Source organism: Marmota monax, unplaced genomic scaffold (assembly GCF_021218885.2).
Source record: "Marmota monax isolate L192 unplaced genomic scaffold, Marmota_monax_Labrador192_F-V1.1 WCK01_AAM20220418_F8-fsc00049, whole genome shotgun sequence".
In the NCBI taxonomy this organism is placed as follows: Eukaryota; Metazoa; Chordata; class Mammalia; order Rodentia; family Sciuridae; genus Marmota; species Marmota monax.
The window spans coordinates 1,997,887-2,022,163 of NW_026694221.1; the positions used below are offsets into that span (position 1 = coordinate 1,997,887).

General features: G+C 33.7%; 1 protein-coding gene and 1 pseudogene across 1 annotated transcript in view; one reads left to right on the top strand and one right to left on the bottom strand.

Annotated features, from left to right (window-relative positions):
- Positions 1-659: 659 nt before the first annotated feature.
- Positions 660-2,343, bottom strand: LOC124108116 (kelch-like protein 12; annotated as a pseudogene).
- Positions 2,344-19,288: 16,945 nt separating this feature from the next.
- The window catches only part of Klhl1 (kelch like family member 1), a 404,701-nt gene continuing 399,712 nt past the window's right edge, over positions 19,289-24,277 (top strand). Inside the window, exon 1 of the mRNA XM_046466456.2 lies at positions 19,289-20,501. Coding sequence (XP_046322412.1) covers positions 20,005-20,501 — 497 coding nt within the window. The 5' untranslated portion in view covers positions 19,289-20,004. The remainder of the gene's footprint in view (positions 20,502-24,277) is intronic.

A 24,277-nucleotide genomic window follows, 5' to 3' on the forward strand; every position in this document is an offset into this window, starting at 1 on the left:
TCGCCAAGGCTACATGAGCCCCAGCAGGAAAAAAGGTGATTGTAAAATCACAGGTGTTCCTAGTTCATTCCCAGTTATACTGAACTCCTACATTTATGCTACCTCTTTCAAATAATATATACTTGTCAGTCCTCTGGGTCATACTTCAGAGGTGAAGTAGGTTTACTCACATTACATCAAACCTAATTTATGCCACATATTCTAACCTCAGTAAACCTGTTACTTTGGCTTCCAAAATTTTGATAGAGCTCTCTGTTGTTTTCCTTCCAAGTGGAATTGGGGTGTCCCTAGCTATCTGTAGATTAGAAAAGATATTTGTCCCAGAAAAAAATATTAGATTTTAACAAGTTTACTCAAACTAGAATCATTTTATCCACTCTAAGATGGACAACATATAGATGGTAAGTTGGAAAAGGTAAGAAGGTTGTTCCCAGACTAGAGGAAGAGGTGGTCTTGTATCTCACATCTCTTTACTGTGTATTATTTTTCCTTGAGTATCTTGAGTTACCCACCCTTCTGTGGTACATTATCAACATAAGGGGGACTGTTTGTTGAATGAGTACAATCATCATTGTACTCATAATCATCCTGTGCTTACAGTGCTCATAGACATTCTGGAAAGGATTCTCGATTCTTCTGCAATATATTCCTTGGTCTGGTCAGATAGCATTCCAATGAAGGCTATTTATCTCAGAGAACATACACCCCAGCATTATGGCACTGGGTTTCCTTGATGTCACTCCTTTCCAGCTATTTATGATAGGGTCATAGCATTCAGTGCTTCTCAGCAGGGGATCCCATCATATCCTGTGATTGCATTGATTCTATGTGAAGCATGGTGGCCCCTATGTAGCATGTGAAGTGATCATATTAGTAAGAGTTGTCCAGCAATCAGTGCAAATGTTCTATGCCTCAATGGACAAAAGGTAAGTTGTATCATCAAATTCCTCCACCTCATCAATAGGGTCATTCAGTAAACTACTCCTGAACCAAGAGACTTGATAGCCATTGGAGTAGCATCGGTGTCATGGTGTCATGTATGTGGATCATGTTTCTCAACTAAATTTAAAATATTCAAACCATCATATCCTCCACTGCCCATTACTAGACTCTGGGATTCTCCGCATATGTCGTAGTATTCTCCCTGGGCAATGTTTTGGTTATATTGCTCCACACTAGTATGATTATGGCTTCCATCAAAGCCTCCAAAGATGTATATCATACCCCTCAGGGCGGTAGCTCCAGCAAGACCTTGTCAGATATTCAAAGGAACCACAGAATACCCAACACCATCCTCATCTGCTACAGAGTTTTGACAACCCATTGAGCTGAGATAGAAATGACTGTCATAGTCATCAATTACTTGTGTCTGATCATATAAGGACACTGAGGGTCACATAACATCTCTTGCAAGGGATTCCTGGCAAAAAGCTCCACTCCTGAGTCTTGGTGTCATATTTCTCTACTATATGAATGAGAGACTGCTGGCGTCTAAAGACCCCAATCTCCAGAAGCACTTCACTGGCTCTTAGAAGAGACCTTGTCCTGAGTTCCTGTATCTGACACTGAAGTTCAGGCCTCAGATAAAACTGCTTTGCTTCATAAACCAGATCTGAGCAGATGAAAGGCTCAGCATCTATTACAACTATAATGTACCTGGGGGTCAGCAGGGGGATCTGCACATATTGTTGCAGGTCAAGCAAGGATTTTTCTCATTCTTGTTTATCACACTACACCCAATTGAGTCAAAGACTTGCTTTTGAGAATCCACTTGAATTTTATCAAATTTGTGTAGCTTTTCCTCATATCCTTGACTTGGAAAAGTGAATTCTTCATTCTATACCACTTCAGAAAAAAAAAAAAAAAAAACCTTCTAGCTAAAAACCTCAGCTCTCGCATCAGGTCGATACAATTGTGAGTTTCAGCAAAACCCCTGATATTCAGATGATTAGAAGCATCCAGTTTAATTTCTGAGATCTCACAGCAGGCCTGCATCACATCTTGCAGCTGAAGCAGACAGGCCACATGAAGCAGCTCTTGAACATTCTCCTCCATCACATGTACTCTTTCTGTGTATAAAAAAATCCAACAGATTTCCATAGAAGAGGAGTTAAACCTTGGTATCAACATAGGGTGTTCCTTTCTCTTAAAGCTCACTTGTAAACATGGCCAGAAGTACCCATGACAGCCAGCCAGTACAATCCCACTGGCAGGGAAGTCCTTCTACCCTACTCTCATTGCATCACAGAGGGTATTGCTTTTCCAGGGGGAGTTCACTGAGTTGAAAATGAATTTAGCATGAATATTTATCATTATGTCTCGCGGCCATAATGCCTCTCCCATCAGGTAATATGAAAAAGAAAAAAAAAAGGTCTTTGGATTCTACAACTCTGCTTCCAGTCCCACACAGCTGTACTGGCCTTCTCCTGCCCACGGGGATGGAATACAGTGTGGGATCAGCAGGCCCCAGAGCACTGCTGCTTACCCTACCCAGAAGCTCTGGTATACTTTGTCTTTTTATCTGGTTTCTAATGTCAACATTCCAAACGCCTTTAAAATATTATTTTCATGAAATGAATAATTATAGAATTATACCTTTTTATACCTCTTATTTCACTTCAGCTACTTTATGTGCACACTTCCTTATTTTTGTCCTTGATATATAAAATTAAAGGTAGATTAATTAATAATATCAGTATCTTTTCAGGCTAGGAAAACTTCATATAAACTTTACAATAAAAGTTTAGTTTTGTCCCCATTATTAAATAATATCTAGCTGTACTCTTCCTGAAGTAACAAAGTTTACAGAATCTGGATCTCCTATCTTGAGGAATTCTCATCTTAATTGGTCAAAACTATCTTAATAATTGATTCATGTCTAATTGATAGAAATAATTAAATGACATAAAAATGACATGAATTAATAAATCATACAATTTGATATGAATTAGTTTTGGATTTTAAACTTTCTTTGTCTTTTACATACATGCATGATTATCCACTGATTTTAAGACTTTGATAATGTTCTTCTCCCTTAATTAAGATGAAGCAGTGACCATTGTATCTTTTCTTTTGATGCCCTTCTGAAGTATCCTGAACAAGAAATAAATATTGATAAATACTGAAGAAAGTGTTCTGAAAAATCAAAACTTAATATCAGAGAAGGAAAATAGAATTGGTTAGATAAGTGAAGAAGCCTTCATTCAAAAATAGAAAAAAATAAATAAAAAGTAAACTAAAGCAATTATCATTCAGTTCCTGTGAGAAGTGTTTTCTTTGCTATTTAAAATATATGCATTCATGGGCTAAGGATACAGCTCAGTTGGTAGAGTGCTTGCCTTGTATGCACAAGGACCTGGCCCAGCACCATACGCACACACAGACAAAAAATGCATTCAAATGTGTTATGGAGACACATAAACTGGATTTAATATTTGATGATGTTATGGAATTATTATTATCATTTTTTGTTTTAAATTGTGCTCATTTCTTAAATAAAAGGAACTTCATTTTTTTTTAAGATTTACATTGATATATTTACTTGGGCATTAAATTTTATAAGATCTGAGATTTACTTCAAAGTAATCCATGGGAGAATAGATAATTGATATGAATAGAAACGGAGATTTTAAAAAGTTCTCCATGAAATGATAATGAGACCTTTGGTTGTATTTTACTTTTGCACATGCTTTAAATTGGCAGAAAATCAGAGAATCCCATGATATTGAGTTAGGAAAGATGGTTGGAAAAAAAATCTAAGGTATTTTGTAGATGAACTCTTGAAGTTTAGGTAAATGAATCCTCCATAATTTACAACTTTTAATATTCTAAGAGGAAGAAATAAAATATTTGTTAAAAAAATAGGAGCTGAAGAAAACCTCAAATATTCAAAACAGGCCACTCAATAAAAGTGGAATGAATGCAAAAAAAAATGTTCAGTGAGATACTTTATACAATAATTTTTATTCTCAGACTTAAAAAAAACTTTCAATAATAATGAAATGGATTATTAGCTATGTATTTCATACATGCACACACTACTGTTTTATCATCCACACTGGATGCTAAAGGCTGGGTAATTAGAACCTAAAATAGGTGTATTTTAGAAATAGAGCATAATTAGCAGAGAAAGATGGAAGACAGCCATCCATCATCTGTCCAATAATAGTAAAAGACAAAAAAAAAAAAAAGAAAAAAACTGAGTTATATGGCAAGGTTTGCGGGCAAGGCAGATTCTTTTTTAGGGGAAGAGAAAATAAAAATACAACTCAAAACAAGGGGACCTAGTGCTGCTGAGATTTGCTATCACTGGGGCTCACAGTTAATTGAGCCCTCTATTTAATTATTTTCTCTTTCCATTTATTGCTGCCCTAACCTACCACACACATGCCTAAGAGCTTTTTCACTTGCTTTCCTCATGCCTAGATGACTATTGCCCTGGAAACGGCAGGACTCCCTTCCACCCTCCCACTCTATTCAGGCTTCCTCTCAAATGTCACCTTAACAGACAGACTTTCTCTAACCATATTATCTAAAATAATTGTTGCAGCCTCCTCAGCATTCTCTAGCTCACTGCTTGCTTCATTTTTCTACATAATAATTAAAACTTTATGACATTATTTACCTATTTATTTGCTTATTTGTCTTTTCCTTCTAGGATGTAAGCTCCACCAAAGCACCTAGAAGAGTTTTTAACAAATGTATGAAGCAGGAAACATTATTAATTATTTAATGTCTTGCAAAGGAAAGAGCGGAGACCCCCCACTGATGCTTTTTGGGGAAATGATGGTTACTCACTAATGTAAAAAAGCAGAAAATAATAGAGAAATAATGTTATTTATATCTTTTTAAATGCTAAGGGCATGATATGGACAAAAATGACATATGAAATTCAATAACAAATGTTTTTTACTGCATTCAACATTGTATTTCTAAATCTATTACTTACAAACTAAATTAACAAATAAATTCAATCCTGCTTGTATTTCATCAAAGAAAATCTGATTTTCAAAGAGCCTATGTCTTGTATTTAACATACTCTGAAATGATAACTTAGCAATTATACTGCAAATTACAAATAATACCAAAATTATATATTCTTTACATATTCTCATCTTAAATAAATATAATAATTCAATGAAGCAGGATCTTCAGTGACAACCTCAGGCACTGAGTTAAATATTTATCATGTGAAGGATTTTCTATGTGCAAATAACTCCTTTCTCCCTAGGCTTCTCTTTTTGATATGTATTCCTCATTACTTAATGATGAATTCTTATTGGTTTAACATAATATATTTGAAATCATTTCCATTACCAAAATGGTTTCCATTTGTTTCCTCCTGACAGACTACAGGGATATTACTTCAGTAGTGTACTCAGACCTTCCCTAAGGACAGGGCAGGGACCATGGTACCAGGCTTCACCATCTGGCCACTGCCTTCACAATGTGACCTTTATACTTAGTCCAAGCAGCAGAAATACAAGAGTGATTCAACAATAAATATTGGTAATATTTTCAATAGGTAATGACACTCTGAATACTCTTTTACAATCACACTAAAGATTCACTCTAATGACTATGAATAATGAACAAAGATTGTGAAAAGAGAAATCTTGTCACATCAGTATTAATCACTGTAATCTAAAATTGTGACGAAAGTACATATTATTGAAGCACATGACGAGTCTTTAAAGTCAACTTCAAAAAGTTATAATTTATGAGCATCGATGCATTAGTCTAATATTTAGCCTGTAGTAATTTACCAGATACTATCTATTGTATCTGGTAAATTCTGTTTCATAATTTACTTATTAAATAGCAGGAAATTTATCATGAAATGTTTAATTTAGAGACAAGATGTAGAAATACACAGATTCATATTTGCTGTGTACTTTCTATATGTTGGATCTTAAAATGTTAGATATATTTATTTTTCTCCCAAAACTTTGTGAAGTATTATGACTTATTTTTTAAAGGTTAGGAAAAGAAGTCTCTGAGAGGCTTTACTAATTATTTGAAGTTTACTCAACCTATTAAGTGCTAGACCTGGAATTCAAATCAATGATTTTAAGACTTTGATAATGTTCCTCTCCCTTAGTTAAGATGAAGCAGTGACCATTGTATCTTTTCTTTTGATGCCCTTCCCTATGCCCCTCATTATTTCAGTTTCTTCTTTCTTGGTTTACTCCCAGTTTATCATCTTTTCTGGATATTGTTCTGAAAGGATACAAAAATGTATAATGTATAGCTCAGTTTTGCAAAACTGCACAAGTGCTTTTGTTATTTTAATTATAAACATTTTTTAAATGCCATTTTTTACTTAGGGATGAGAGTTTCAATTTCTTTATTGCTTAGCCTTACACATTTCCTGTATTAGTCATTTCTTCTCTGAGGGAATTCTAATGCAGATTACAGTATAAGAAAGAGATGAACTAATAAATGCTATTGTTATGTATGTTATTTTGTTAATTTTAACAACTCAATGGAACTAGTAATCATGTATTATGTAAAAGTGTGTAACTCCCTAAAGTTAAATCAGGGCTGAGGGCAGTGGCAGATTCCTGTAGTCCCAGCGGCTCAGGAGGCTGAGGCAGGAGGATCCAGAGTTCAAAACCCGCCTCAGCAAAAGCAAGGCACTAAACAACTCAGTGAGACCCTATGTCTAAATAAAATACAAAATAAGGCTGGGGTTGTACTCAATGGTCGAGTGTCTCTGAATCCAATCCCTGGTACTGCCCCTTACCAAAAAAAAAAAAAAAAAAAAAAAAAATCATAGGATAAAATGGACTACAAATCTTTAGTGTTTGAAAAATTATAAAATTTACCTTAAGGAAGTTTAACTTGCAAGTTAAATGTAGACTACTAGATGAGCAGAAGATAATAAAATTGAGTTAATTTTCCTAAGAATGGAAATCGGCTGGTAGAAAAGTAAAATTTTAGAGATTCAGGTAATATTTATGGGATACCTTTCAAGTGGCTACTTATATTGGCAATGTAGGTTTGGGTTCTACAATTCTTTCTTGGGATATGGTATTGTTGATTATGAACATCTTAACTCCAGTGTTTACAAGAAGGGATTGGTGAGATATGGTAATTTCAGAAGATCTAGATTTTAATTCAGAAAAAGCTAGAGATTAATATACAATTTTCATAGGTTATGCATTTTCTAATATATAGGTTAATAAATTAGAGAACAATATGGCCTCTTTTGCCTTTCAAAAATTATTTCCATACACCTTTATGATTCATTCACCATACCCAACTCTTTCCTGAGAAGTATTTTCATATAGTATTTCTTTTCATTCTTGCTGTTCCTTTGGTGTGCTTCTTCTCATCCCTGAGGCCTCAACTTTACCATCATCTCTAGATTCCTGTTTTCTTTTAAGAATCAGAAGAATTTATAAAATGTGATAAAACATAATGAAAAATACCAATTCCTGGACTGCAATTTATATCTACTTATGAAATAAGTACCATTTTGTATTCTAAAATTCCTACAATAAGTGAAGATGAATCCTGTGTATGAAAGCAAGTTTTAGTGTCATCTAGCTTCTTATTTTTGACTCTAGTTACCAAATGACCTTTGGAATGCTATTACATCTTTCCGTTGGAGTATAAAATATTTCCAAATGACCCATTTATTTTGATTCTTACATTTATTCTGTCTAGTACAGGTCATCTTTTTAAAAATCTTAAATTATACATGATTTTCCTCCTTAAAACAAAAATTTCTCAATGAAGATATAATGAATACCCATTGTCTACAATATTATTTTAAGCCCTATAGCCTATAGTGCGCTCTCCTCCCATACACTCAAAACAGGGCTTCATGCTCTTCCAATATTTGAAAATCCTTAAGGGTTTTCAGTAGCACTCCTTCTCTGGTTGGCTCTTTTCCAACTCTTATTTTGAATCTCCCTCTGTTTTCTGGATTACAGATCTTTCTTCTCTATGCCTTCTCTAGCTCTTCTGTTATTCATTAGCTATCTCTTCTGTCCTTTAGATCTCATGGCAACTTTTTAAATAGAACTTCTCAAAAGATCCTATTTAAAGCACAGAACTGCATATGCAAGATTATTCACCCTCATACAAAGTTGGTTATATATAACACTGAACAAAATGCATACTGTTTTTGTTTGTTTAGTTATTTATGGCTTTTCTCCCAAAATAAGGTGTAAAATCTGAATGGACATTGGGTAGCTCTCTTCATGGTGCATTGTTACGTAATGGGTGTTTCAGTGTACATTTTCCTTGATTGAATACATTACAACAACTTTTGGACAAATATTTAATCACTTCTACCTAACAGTCTAAATTATTAGTATTATAAATTTAACTATACCAGACTGGATAGTCTTGATCTAACTAAATGGCAGGTTAAATAAATCAGTAATTGTATTAAAGGTAATTGGTCCATCTCTCTTATTATTTTATTATTTTTGTATTATAAGTCTTAGGGATTTTTGTGACATTTCTTAATATCCTGATCATCCACATCTTAAAATTTCTATTTCAGAATACCCTATTGAAAGGGCCTATATTAGATGCCATACATGTCAGTAACATCCTAAAAGCTGTCATAACCTCCATAGCTATAATAACAGTAAGAAAAAAAAGTGACTCTGGCATTTAGTATGTAAATTGATGATTTCACTTAAATTATTGAAAAGATTTTAATGCTATTTTTGTTATTTGCTACATATGCCAATCTACTCTCTGTTAAGAAAGAAATGTCAAACTATTTACACTTTAATGTTATAGACTGTATCATTCCCTCTGATTTGACTCCTTTCAAATTCCATGTGTATTCATGTATGTGCATACATACATGCATGAAATGCATTTGAATAAAAAAATAGTTTGCATTATAATGACTGTTTAATTCTGTGGTTTTATTAGAGAACACAGTAAATATCAAAGGAAGATCTGAATTGAGTTTGTGAAACATATTTTACATGAAGAAATTAGGCAACTTTATGAGATATTATGTATCATGTGAAATTAAAATTTTTCAACTCTCCATAACCTGTAAAATTTTATCCTATTAACCAAATAAGTAGACTCATGCAGGGTTGATGAAGTTCCAGATAAATGTGTGATTGCTGCATAAGCCTCTCTGAGATTCATTTTTGCATAGTTGGAGAATAAACATAAAAAATAATTATGAAAAATGTTGCAAAAGCTGTATGTATCTTATAAAACTTAGATAAGTTTTTATTTTTGCATTAGTTACAAGTTAAAAATCTTCCTTTTGTGTGTTTGCATCTTTTACCACCGTCTATCCTTATTTCTTTCAATGCACAAAGTACACAGCTGATTCATTTTATTTTTTATCAGAGATGTAATATCTTTTTTTTAAATTCATTTTTATGTGGTGCTGAGGATTGAACCCAGGACCTCACATGTGCAAAGCAAGCGCTCTGCCAGTGAGCCACAATCCCAGCCTCATAGTTGATTCTTAATGCTAATTCATTGATTTATTGAAGTATCCCAGTGGTTTCAATTAGTTCTGCTTGGCTAGACATTTTTTTTGTCACAAATCATGGTGCAATGCTCATATAGAAGTATATGGATTTATAACAATAAATCAAAAATGAATAGATCTGGATTTCTTGTTCTGTTGCATGTGTCAATCTTCATTTCCCCACTCAGGGAATTTTAAGTCCATCTTATGATAGACTAAAATTATTCCAGTTGTCTAACATATTCATACCAACAATAGTAAGTGGAATACTAAGTGGAAGAAAGATGACTTATTGAAAACTTCTGTATTTAAAGCAAATTAATTTGAAAAAAAAATTTCTGTGCCATGCAACACTCATTCAAAACCAGTAGTTTGACTACTACACATTTTTTTCATTTGATTAATTTTTTTTCTATAATGAAAACATAATGATGACTTTATAATGGATCACATCTGGTGGATAATATCCATAAATTGCATATACCCAATTCAATAACAATTAATAGGCAAGTTCAATAACTGGCAAAATACCCTGTGTCCCTAGTAAAATTTATGCTATCAGGAATTTCCTCAGTGTATCTTCATTTCTCTCATAGTGCCAGCCCAAATTTTGGTGACCTCTAAATTACTTCATTTATTCACTACTTTCTTATTGTTTCCCCAACTTATGAGAGTAAATTTAGCCTGTTTTTGTGAGATTCAAAGGTATTAAGAATTTTGTCCCAAGCCATACAGCCAGCAAGTGCAGGAGGATCGGGTCATGGTTTGATTGCAAAGTCTGTGATGTTTCCACACTACATTGTTTGCACTTTAGTCAATAGGTCACTAGGGACAATCAATATATGATACTTTGCAAATGTTATAAACATTCTTAGGCAAATCATTGTTGCAAATGTTTTGTAATATTGCAATATTTCTAGCTACTATTCTCTTAATAATTATATGTTTGCTTCCATGTCATATTGCACAAAATTGTGTTATACTATTGATGTTATCATTTATAAAATTGTTAGTATAGTATTAAACATTTTACTATTCAATGCTTTCGAATGATTTGCTTACAAATGTATCTACTTACTAGACTTTGTGCATTCATATTTGTGTCTTTATTATCTTCTGCTGTGCTTGGAATTTAGAGTGTTCAGAAGTAAGTATTTATCAAATGCATGAAATACATGATGACAAATTTGATATTTTCATTTTAATTAATTTATCTTTTTCATTCAATTTCCAAATTATGGAATCTTCAGAAATCATTCCTCAAAGAGATATGATGCAAAATTCAACATATGTCAGCACTTGAATGTAAAACTTAACCATATACATAATAGAATAGACATAGTAACATCAAGTCTTACATGGTGAGAGGGATTCAAAAATGAGGTAAAGCAGATTCATTTTTTTAGTAATAACCCATGCATTATCCTTCCAATATATCTGACATTTTCTAGATTAAATTCATCCTCAGATCATAGTAGTGTTTCAAAGAGCATTATAAACAGAAAAAGCTCTATTGGATAATAGGAACAGGAATACAGCTCAGAGATCAAGCTCGTGGTTAGACTCTAGGAGACTCTGGGTTCAATCCCTAAAACCAAATATGTGTATGCATTATATTTTTACTTACTGGGAGAACAGTTTATAAAATAAAATTCTTTACAAATACAAGCAGTATTGTCTGTATTCAAACTAGAATGTACATTCATTCCAGCCTGTGACTACTTGCAATTTAGCTAACACTTTCAGTAATCCATGAAGTGTGAAGAAGAGCTTTGAATATCCTCCTTCCTAGATTTGAAAATCTACCGAGAAAAGTATCACACTTTTCAGTTATTATTGTATCTACATTATGTTCAGAACTTGTATACACACACACACACACACACACACACAAGTCAAACAACATATTCATCCCGTATCATACTTACCTTTGTATATAGGTGTGTGATAAGAGCATGTATAATCTCATAGCAAATTTCAAGTGTATAATGCAATATTTTATCTATCATCTCATGCTATATATTAAATGTTGTGTTTATGCATTCTACTTAACTGTAACTTTGTAACCTCTGTGATAACTCAATATACAATGTAGATTATTTTATGATGAAGGAATATATCATTAACACCTGAGTATGACTTAGATAAAGTGAGCATCCAGGGTCAGTGAAGGACAGAAAGAAAATTTTTGAGTAGCAAAACATGAACAAGATTGTCTGAAACATGGGAACTATCCAGACCATCAATTCTGAGAAAAATCTATTTCCTAAGAATGCTAGACCTTACCACGTGTTATGATCTAAATTTCCATCATCTCTTTGTTTCCATAGTATTCTAATTTCCCTTCTCCTTACTTTGTTTCTCCTGTATATTCTTAGCATGGTATCAGAGTGGTATTGGAAAGTATAAGTCATTTGCCATCACTCTGATGATACTTATTCTCCAATGACTCCCCTTCTCATTCATTATAATAACTAACATCCCAGCACTTGCCTGAAAGATCCTATAAGAGATCTGGTAACTCTTAGTACCCTGAACTCACATACTTCTCCTTTCCTGACTCTACTCTAGTAGGTTTGATCCTTTAAACATGTCAGAATTTATTTATGTCCCAAAGTACTTGATTTCCTAATCTCTCTGCCTTGGGCATAGTCCCATATACATGACTACCTTGTGCTTTCAATTCCTTTTTCAGATATGGAAATGCCACCTGATCAATGGAGTTAGACCATTCAGATTACTTAAAGCTCGACCTTCTTCCTTCAAGACTCCCTGTTTTCTCCACAATTTATTTATTTACATCTTTATCATCTGATATCCATGTTGATTTTTAATTTTCACATCTTACCTCACCTCAAGAAAATAATAAGGTCAATGAGGATACAGATTTGGGTCTTAACTTTTTTTTTTCTGTCACTATCCTATCACCTTGAACATGTTCTAGAATAAAGCAAGTGCTCAATAAAAAAATGTTTGAATATGAAAGGATGGAGGACAGATGGATGGATGGCATTTTTAATGTAACCACAGTTTGTGAATTTAAGTGGAAAGACTTTTAAAATAAAATTTAACAATTTCAATAAGAAGTCTTCCTAAATATATTACATATTGCATTGCCTCTTTCTGAAAATGTGTATGCATAATGTATGCTGATTTTTTTCTTGAGTGTTTTTGAGTCCTTTAGGAATACAAATGACAGTACTGAAATATTCCAGAAACCACAGAGGTTTATAATTCTCTTCCTTCTTATACTAAGTAATCACAAAGTTTTATAACACTTTTTGTTTGAAAGTGCACACACACTGTGAGGGTTTAGCTGTGATATTTCCCCCAAAATCTCATGTGTGAGACAATGGTGATAAAGTTAAGGGGTGAAATAATCGGGTTATAAGAGTACTAACCTAATCAAAACATTAATTCTTTGATAGGAATTAACTGGGTGGTAACTATAGAAAGGTAGGGTGTGAAGAAAGTGTGTCATCAGGGCACACCTTTGGGTTTTATATTTTGTCTGTAGTATGCGGAGCTAGTGCTCTCTCTCTCTCTCCCTTTATATGCTTCCTGGTGCCATGTTTCCTGCTGCTTCTCTCCTCCATGGCTTTTCACCATGATGTTCTTTTCACCTCACTTCAGGCCCCAGGAATGCAATCAGCCCCAGGATTGAGACCTCTGAAACTGTGAGCTCCCAAATAAATTTTTCCTCCTAAAATTTTTCTTCTCAGTTCTTTTGTTCACAGCAGTGAAAAAGCTGACTAAAACACACACACACACACACACACACACACACTCATTTTGGATTCCTCAATTCTTATTCCCCAGCACCCAGTATTGGAAGGTAGGGCCCTTGGGAAGGGGGTTACATGATGAGGGGTCTCCTCTCATGAATAAATAAATGACACTGTAAATTGAGTTTGCAAGAGTGGGTTCTCCTTCTTCTGCTCTTCTGCCATGTGGGGTCACAGCAACAAGGTTCTCACCAAACCAAATTCCAGAATCTTGTTTCTAGCTCCAAAACCATGAAAGAATGAACTTCTGTGTTTTTATGAATTAGTCAATCTGTAGTGTTTTATTAAAGCAGCACAAAATGAATAAAAAGAAATACACACACAAACTAACAAGAAAGCTAAAATTTAAGAAAGCAGAAAATTTCTCTTTGAGCAAAGCAAGTTCATACAACTCATGAAGTTATAGAGAATCTCTAGCCATAATGTCTTTATCATTTTTAAAATCTTCTGAACATAAATTTAAGAATAGGAGAAGAACCATACCTAAAGCGGGAGTGCCTTAGATACTACCGAAGAAGATTCTTTATTAGGATTGAGTGAAATAGTTGTCTGGCACTTAGTAGAATGGCACTAAGTGGTAATCATCAGTTTCCTGGATGATTTTGTAAGAAGAAAACAATAATAACCTATAAAATTTTCTGTTTCTAAATGTTGGAGAAAATATTCAGTGTTTTATTTGAAACTCCATTCAATGTGAAGAGACACTATACAAATTCATCATTTGTTCTGCCACTATCATCTTCAGCTACAATTTTGTCCTAGACATATACACTGAAATTTAAGTAGACCACAATTTCAGGAAGCACATATACAGTGGCCAGCATATATCTTTCTTGTAGTTTTCAGACTTTATTATGTTTCTTTGTGCAGTACATGTCATATTTCCCCTACTCTATTAAAACTGAGAATTTCAGTGTTTTGCTATGGCTAACAGCAAGTGCAGCAGTGAAAAGGAGAGGTCACAGTAGTCTCAGGGGACAGGCCCCAAGGCAAGTGGTCATTTGGTTAGCTTCCCACAGGATTGTTCTTTAGGGCTGGAAACCAACGGCATCTTGACTGGAAATATTAAACATCTTGAATTCTGAATTTCAAAGGAGATATTGAAAACCAATTTATTCATAGTAGCAATGTTCAGAAGGAATTTCATTTTTCAGAATAATCTCCTTGATACTATGTGAATACAGAATTTACTTCAATAAGACTCACTAGATTATTTCGAAAACCAAAATATATAGAAAATGTTGTATTAGGTTTTATTGTCATATATTACTTGCATGTAAACTTTTGGGAGATAGAGATGGATAAATTTGAAAAGTTTGTTTGCAATTTTAGAATTGACTTAAGAAAAAGCTATCGTATTAAGTTAATTATATTATTAAGTTAATAATTTTTTGCCCTAGATTTCAAAAGAATCTGATAATAATGTGGATGAACAAAAATATAATGATTTAATAGACATGTATTGAGATGGAAATAACAGTAACGTAATCTGACATGAATAATTTAAAAATTTTATTTTTCTAGAGCCTGTATCCCAAAAGAGACAGGAGAAGGTAAAATATCACCTACAAAGTTCATTCAGTGTTATCTTAAAAGTAGATGGGCATTTTCCAGTACCAATGGGAAAAAAAATATTGGAACATTGAAACTGATATTTTACACTTTTGTTACTTTATTCATGTTTACATAGATAATTATATGTTCTTTCTTATAGCTTCTAAATCTTTATTGTACCAACTCTAATCTTACTGTATTATTTCAACCATAATGATTACGAATTCAGGGGACACACATTACCTCACAATGCTACAGACAAATTTAAGCACATCATGCAAAATAATTAAATTATTTTATTTATACTAGGGAATTATTAACCTTTTATAAATGTTTTAAACAGCATTAAAAGTATTAAATAAGCAGTGTTTTTTAAAAATGATTTCAGTGTTGTACAAAATAAGAAAATAGTACACCCAAATGTTTTAAACCTCAGTAAAATTTTTAAAATATTGAAAAATAATTGTATATATTAAATTTCATATCTGTATTAAATATTTTTTGCATCTATGTATCTATATTTATATATCAGCTTATGTCTCAAAATATATTCATAGAAGATATAATATTTTCTTTAATCATGCTTCAGTGAAGAGTATGTTTAACCAGCTAGGATCCAGTATGAATTAAAAATAATGAAGTTACACAAAACATTCAAAGTTCTGCATGCCAGGCAAGGTGGCATACACCTGTAATCCCAGCAGCTTGGGAGGCTGAGGCAGGAGGATCACAAGTTCAAAGCAACCACAGCAATCGTGAGGCCCTAAGCAACTCAGGGAGACCCTGTCTCTAAAATACAAAATAAGACTAGGGATGTGGTTCTGTGGCCAAGTGCTCTTGGGTTCAATCCCTGGTACCCCCCTCCCCCCATATATTCTTACAATTGACTCAAATATTTCCGGGAGAATTTCTGGAGTATGCACATGTATTCTAGATCTAATCAAAAGGTCAAGTAAGCCAAAAAGGTAGAGTGGATTAAAATGGCCCCTGAGGACCAATTAACATCTATAAATGTTTTTTAAACAGTCACTTCATTGCTACCTAACTACAAACTCTACCTATATCATCATGAATATTAATAGACACTAAGCAGGTTATGTTTATTTTTGGCAAGAAATAGGAACCCTTCATACTACTCATAAGATAATGCTATATGGCATTATGTTTCAATCATTTTTAGTAAGAAAATATGTTTACAAAACTTCTTCATTGAATTCACACATATAATGCTGTATACTTATTTTAAGTAGTTTCCACTAATTTTAAATAAATTTTAATTTTTTCTAAGTACTTCATTAAAATTAATCAGACAAGCAAAAACATTGGAGCCATCATAAGCCATGAACTTTCAAACTGGAGCTTAATTATCCACCCAACTGCTTTTGTTGAATATTCTTATTTAGAAACAAATTTCTAGACATTTTATAAGAGCTGTCAAAAGAATTCAAGAGAATCAGAATCATTTTTCTTAGAAAAATATATATTGAATTGAGCTTATTCTGAAAATGATTCCTAACATAAATTTTCAGACAAGAAAATGCTTAAATCTAAATCCAATTGTTTGCTACTTAAATATTTGAGTTTTAGGAATTTTTAGGTGGTATACTTAACACCCACATTGAATTTAATAATTACATGAAAGCATATTTAAATATTATAGTCAGTATTTCAGCATTTTGCATATTTTCTGTATCCTAATTAATCTTTTTTGACTTGCATTGTTTCAGGGAACTGTGGCAACCATATGGGTAATCATTTGAAAGACCCTGATTGACTAAACTGACAGTTCAATTTAAATCAACAATAGTGTTAGAATAATGGAGTTGGTTTTGTCTTTAAGCAAAGTGTAATATTATTTTGCAGATTACTAAAAGTAATCTTTATTATGTCAGTGTCTTTTTCTCTATAAGTTTGGCTATCTTAAATCTTGATTTAATTAACTCACAAATCAATTATAAATCATGAACAGTTAAACAATTCTTTTGTGAGCTCTTCCAGCAGGCTGCAATGAGACTATTTCTTTAATATCTGCTACTATTAAGCACTGGATCTGGTATATGTTAAGTGCTCATTTAAATGTTTTAATTTTGAAAACTGGATAAAATTAATAATGGCAATATTTCACAAAGTCTATTTTTAAAGGATTTTATCTAATGTCAAGTTAAGTCATGAAATTGAAATAAATCCTTTCTTTCCTTCCTTCCTCTTTTCTCTCTTTTCTCTCTTTCCCTATCAAAGTTAATAAAACAAGAAATTAAGTGTATAAATGTCCTACTTTCAAGGGACGAAAAATCTCTATTGTGCATTTTAAATATTGATTTATGCCACAACAGCTGGACTGCAATCCTTTCTCTTTCTTCTTTCATACCTATTTTATCTTTGCCAACAGCAGTATAGTAACAAAAAGGAAGATGTAGTTTCCTTCATTAGTGTATTTACAACAATGAGGATTGTGATTCTTTTCTACATATGAATTCTTGGAAATTTCTCATCTTTTTCTTTAATGAGAAAATAATATAATCATATTTGTCAGATATTTGTTTAGCATAATTTCATGCATATTTTGTCTCTTAAGTCCTAATTATTTTGATTTAATAATTTAGATGAGTTATTTAAAACCTATTATATACAGATTGATAAATATATAAAGGTATCTATATTTAAATAGTAAGTTGCAACAATGTTTAAAACATATTGAATAGGACTAAAAGTTTTTAAAATCGGCTTTACTGATCTGCTAAATATGAGAGTATTCTCATTTTAAGTTTCTTTATAACTAAGTTCAATCTTATGTCTCCAGAAGGTCTTATATCTCCTAAAGTTTATATAAACTGCTAATCTTTAAGCAGACAAATTTTAAGTTGTGAAAGAGTAGTATTAGTATTTCAGAGGAAAAGGGAAACACCAAATTCAACCTCAGAATAAAAATGCATGGATTTTATACTACAATATTCAAATGATATAGATATTAGTTAGTAAAAATATATTTGTTCGAGAATTTATTACAAGTAACTTTACATTATTGTCAATACTTTTAAAAAAATCAAGTTAGAAAATCCATGAAGCACCAATTTCTATAGAAATCATTTAATTATATCAACTTCAAATTTCCGCATTATCTTTAATGGAAAGTTTTCTCTGTTCTCTTTATGATGTGTTATTTCATATACTTACTTCCTTTCCTAAGGGAAATACTTACTTGTTTTCATTCTTGGATAAAAATGATCTGTCACCATTGTTTGCTTTAAAGGTTTTTTTTTTTTTTTTTCAACACTGAATACTGAAAGAAAAATCAAGGCACAGGGGATTGCAGTCCAGCTGCTGTGGCATAAATCAATATTTAAAATGTACAATAGAGATTTTTCGTCCCTTGAAAGTAGGACTTTTATACACTTAATTTCTTGTTTTATTAACTTTGTCTGAGAAGGACTTCACATTCAGCTTGGATTTCTGTTTAAGTTTACTGGTCGACAATGGGGTAACAGAACAGTCATGTAACCACAGTTTCATGTTTGCTTCTTCTGCCCTACTGGAGTTGCTGAAGCTATGGATTTCAAGAATGGACAGCAACCATATTCCTGGTTGAGTTAGCGAACACATTGCTTCCCTGGTGTCTACTTCAGCAAAAGTGTTTCTATTTTAAAGCCTCATTAAAGAAAAAGATGAGAAATTTCCAAGAATTCATATGTAGAAAAGAATCACAATCCTCATTGTTGTAAATACACTAATGAAGAAAAACTACATCTTCCTTTCTGCAAACACTTACTTACAGGATTGTAGCCTTTGGCTATAATTGTGGATTGCTTAACCTCTCTCATGCATTTTATACCATAATTCAGGTACCAGAAGCTTCTGTCTTAAAACTGTCTTTTATCATTATATTCTATTCTTGGTTTCCAGCTGAGAATGGCTTTCATTCTGAAGATACCCACCAAATGTGTTGATTTTGCCAAACGGGTCCGCTGTATTCAGTCCATCTTCAAATATCTACCGTGCGCCTTTGGTCCCCAGGGTGAAGTACTGCTTGGGTGCATTAATAGCAGAATGACAATGTAAGTGTCAGGATGGTGGCATCATCACACTTAGACACCAGCATCCCCATTTCTTCTATATCTCACTACAGAGAAATTAAGGCTAAAGGTTAAAAGATGCGGTATATTAAATAATTCAAGCTATTAACCTGCAACCTGCAACCTGCACACCAATGGCAGCCTATTAAGTTTGCACTGCCATCCTTCGTGTTTGGTGTTTACTGATGTTAAAACATAATGCCTGTTTGCTTTACTTTTATTGCTACACAGTAATGTAGTGAGGAAGGAGGTTGAAAAAAAGGTGACAGGACCTACGCAAGGGGACAATAAGAGCAGCAGACTCACTTGCATAAAGAAGATTGAAGCCTTCCCTCCCTCCCTCCATCTCTCGGTATAGGCCCCAGTGCACATCTGCGTCACTTACGAGGGAGGAGGAGGCGCTGAGGCAGAGAGAAAATTGTACTGTGAGGACCTTGACAGCTTCACGGAGGGCTTTTCCCTTTGCCTCCCTATATTTTTCTGGCATATTTATTTTTTTCTTTTACAAACTGACTATCTAAAAATCACACCTTCTCGCACTGAAGAAAGCATTTGACTTTCTCATAGATAACCAGCAAGCTATCATAGCATTCTCCAAGAGAGGCCAGGGACAGGGGCGCAGGTGCACAGAGAAGACTGCGGGTGCGCTTCTTGGCGACTTGGGGCTCTTTCTCTCTTGGCGCTTTCCAGGCACTGAACTCTGAGCTGCAAGGACAGGAGCACCGGCACCTTCCGGACTAAGGCTCTGCCAGGAGCTTACCCCAGTGAGGTGTATCCAGCTGCGGCCACCTCCCGAGCTTCCCAGCTCGCAGACCTCCCTCTCTCGCGCATCTCCAGCCTCGGGGTCTTTCCTCCTGGCTATAACCACTGGGTCCCCCTGCGAATATCCCGGATTCTCAGCCCTTGCCGTCCCACTCCTGCCTCTGCGTCCGACCAGTGGTTCCCTCCCGCCGCCAGCTCTTGGGTCTTGGCAGGGCACGCATCCCGCTTGGACTGGTTTGGCTCGGGAGGTGCACAGGGCGCATCCCGCTTTCTCCTCCTCCGCCCCCAGGTTCTGCTGTCCTCTCCTGTCTGCTAGTCAGCCTACTTTTGCGCCAGCTGCGGTCCTTTTTCCTTTCTTGCATAAAGCATGTCAGGCTCTGGGAGAAAAGACTTCGATGTGAAGCATATCCTGCGACTCCGCTGGAAACTCTTCAGCCATCCTTCGCCTTCCCCAGGCAGCCCGGCGGGGGGCGGCTGCCTGCAACAGGACAGCAGCGGCAGCTTCGAGCACTGGGGACCCAGTCAGAGCCGCTTGCTCAAAAGCCAAGAGAGGGGCAGTGTGAGCACTTTCTGGAAGAAACCTTCCTCTTCCTCCTCTTCATCATCCTCCCCATCCTCTTCCTCCTCTTCCTTCAATCCACTGAATGGCACCCTGCTCCCAGTTGCTAACAGGCTGCAGCAAGGGGCTCCTGGACAAGGTACCCAGCAGCCAGCCAGGACTCTTTTCTACGTGGAGTCCCTAGAGGAGGAGGTGGTGCCAGGCATGGACTTTCCTGGACCACATGAAAAGGGGCTGGTCCTGCAAGAGCTCAAAGTGGAGCCAGCCAACTCCAGCCAGGCAACAGGTGAAGGATGTGGACACAGGTACAGTAAGTCCCCCTGGGGCATCTGGAACATTCCAATTTCCACTCATTTATCCTCTTATTCTCTTGTAATTAGTAAGTCTAAAACGTTCCACGTTGAAAATTTGAGTGAAATTTCAGCCTGACTTTTATTAATGAAGTTAAAATCCCATTAAAAGTTTGGTCGTTAATTTCTATTGGTTCATACCTATTACTATATATTTTTTTCCTTTTATTAATTTTCATTCATAACTAAAAATTGAATACACATGCATTTTGGCAAATCTCCAAGTGGAATGATTCTTGTATTTCTCATATTGCTATTCCATCATCTTCTGTCATTAAATTATATCAATCATCCCATTATCTGGTGGCAGCTTAAATTGGCCTTAAACACCATCAAACTGCATTTTATATACTCACTTAGTAACTGACTTAACATTAGCATTATTATCTAGGATTCCTGTGGTTTGAATCTGTGTTCCAGGAATAATGAGATGGACAAAAAGCAAGGCCAATGGACAATAGCATTATTTTACTTCTGCTCCACCCCCAGACAGGGTTACTATTCCTTATGCCAACTTCTCTTTTTGTCTTTATACTTTTTGTTAACTTTTTTGTTAATGTTGTTGGAGATGTTGGGAATGGAACTCAGTGCCAGGTGCATGCCAGGCAAGCACTCTACCACTGAGCTGCACAACCAGACCCCCAGCCCACTTGTGTTCGCTTTTGCCTTTTTTTCAGAGTAAGTCTTAGAATTAAAACTGTTGCTGATCCATTTTGCATTCTGTTGCTGTGATTTGCTGGCTTACTATTAGAAATGTGGATGTCTAGTAAGCAGGTGAACATTTATATCTAGTTTATTTCTCACATTGTACTTCATAAGTGTTCTGCTACTTAGAAGACATAGAAAATCTTTTCAACATAAAACTCTTGATTTTTACATTTTTAATAAATTAAGTCATTATTATTCTACACTATATCATTACTAGTTTGTGCATATAATGAGGATATGAAAGCATTTGCATTTAGATTCATATGATATCAGAATACATTATCAAAAAAGAAATACAGAAAAAATACAGCAAAGGGATAATGAATATGTTATAAAATATTAACTATCAAGAACAAATTAGAAATATAAAACACTTCCAAATTTCATTTAATTGAAGCAAGGTATTATAAAGTTGAACAAGTTTTAAAAGAATATATGAAACAAAATACTATATGTAGGTACTATTTATGCTGACAAATGTGATGTTAGAGATACAGAAAATTTAACTATAATTGTATTATTATGAATGATGTGGATTTTAATTTTAAATTTAAGAATCATGATGCATTTTAGTGTGATAGTAAGACCTTTAATATTAGATTCTTATATTAAAAGAAGAAATTTAATTTTCGATTTCCAAGTATGTTCAAAGTTTTCTATATATAGGAGATCTAAATCAAAGTTTATTCAAAGTAATTATAACTGAATCCTATGAACATTATGAACCTATCCATTCACTTGATACTTATAATTTTTGAATTGTTAAAAGAAGACTTTTTAGGTTTTTAAATCGTCTTCAGTTGAAAAGATATAAGTGATTTGGGGGAGAGGGAAACTGTTCACAAATACTTAGTAATGCACCTTATGTATATTTTCAAGGAAACTAATTTAGTCAAACATTTTCTAATCACTGCTTTAAAAGCAGTGATATTTTGTGAGTCAGCTCAGGAAAAAAAACATATACCATATATATGTGTATGTTTGTATGTATATGTGTATGTACAGGTATATATGATGATTTTATAAATATATAAAATCTATGTATATATTTTAAACATTATATATATATATATATATATATATATATATATGCATATGAATATATGTGTGTGCATAAACAGATACATGAAACTTTGAATCTTCAAATCACCTGGAAATATCTGATCTTCCAGGAATATTAATGTTTCATATTTACAAAAATAGTTTGCTGTTAGCACATGTAAGTCTGTGAGGCATGTTTGGCATCAACAATTTATGAAAACTTTCATACAAGTTGGAGGATTTAAAAATACTAATGAATTACTGATTTAATGGATTATAATACATTTAAATATATAAAACTAAATTACTAGTAGCTCAATTAGGAACAAAACATTGATTAGACTTAGCTTACTTTAGAATATATTCCATTGTTTTTAATTCACAGATTTTTTTATGTGATGAGAATTCTGAAAATAACACATGTACCAACCCAAATAATCTTTACTGGTTTTCAATGGTGCTTTATGGAATTCTGCATCTATAAGTATGGAAAATCAAAACTACTTTTATATTTAAATTCTTATTGATAAGCAAATGATTTAGATTAGTCTAAATTTTCAGCTAGACAATTTTTTTAGAATTAATAGTGTTTGATGGTTTTTGTGTGTTCTTAAAGTTTCATAGAGTATCAGTTTTATATTTATGATTGAGAACTACTCTAGAAAACTCATCAATTAATCATTAATAATATATAATAATTTAATATATGGTAAGAAGAGGGTTCATTTCCCAGAAAAGAGAGCAGTTCCAAAGTAAAATACTGTATGGAAATTTTTTGTAATTCACAAATGTATGCAAAATAACCAGCAAAGTGAATTCAACTTTTTTTTCTGTGACTACACATCTAGGAAAGCTACATAGTGCTTATGATGATAAGTGAGTACAACAATATCTAAATCTTATAATAATAACTTTTATTACTCAGATCACTATTATATCATCAAAATGTCATATTTAATATTTAGTATTTTCTTTTATCTATTCTGACTTTTTGATGATTTAATCCCTGTATACAAAAAGGGGTTTGTCCCTTCTTTTTATTCATTTGCTCTTACACTAGTTAGAAATATTGTTTCAGACAAGAATGAGGAGCTAAGCTGTTTAAACTTGTTGTTAGAACTACAGATGGACTTAACTCAGCAGAAAGCTGCCCCTTATCTCAGAATTCTAGAAAGGTCTTATTACACATGGACCTGAAACATAAATGTAGCAGAAATACAGAAATGAACAAAATTTACTGCCAAAATGCAACATTTAACTCACCCACCCCATACTACACCAACACCTATTATAGTATCCCACCATAAACAAATATCTGTACTCTATTATCTTGATCACTGTATAGAATAAGAATACGTTTAGTTACATTGCTGATTTATGGTATTATTTTTCTACTTTTCTGTCCAAATTTAGGTTAGAAAGTATGGGATTCCCTGGAATCACATATGTGTAAGGTGGATATTTTGCCCAAAATACCATATGCAATAAAGAAACCAAAGAGTAATATTTACATTATTGTAGTTTACAGTGATGTGAGAGAACATGTTTCATGTTTTAACTGTTTACTATTTTCAATTTCAAATTCTGAAGAGTGCAGTTATCAGATTCCATGGTTTTAGTTGCTATCCATAAACTATATTTCCAGATTTGCATCTAAACTTGTACATCCCCCAACCTCTGGCCTCATGCCTAACCTTGCTATCTGACATCTCAGATAGATGTACAAAGACTATTTCACTGCAATGTGTACAAAATTGTGTTTCGAATCTCCCTTCCATTCTTATTCAATATCCTTCTCTTAGGGAATACTGCTCCATGTAGTAGGTTGTATAAGCAACATATTTGTCAACATCCTCTTTTCCCCTATTTCAATATTCCATAAAACCCTGCCATTTGACTTAGAGAGTCTCCTTTGTGTCATCCCACATCTCTTCATCTTTATTTTTTGCACCCAATCTAAGTTACTATCCTTTTTAACAAAA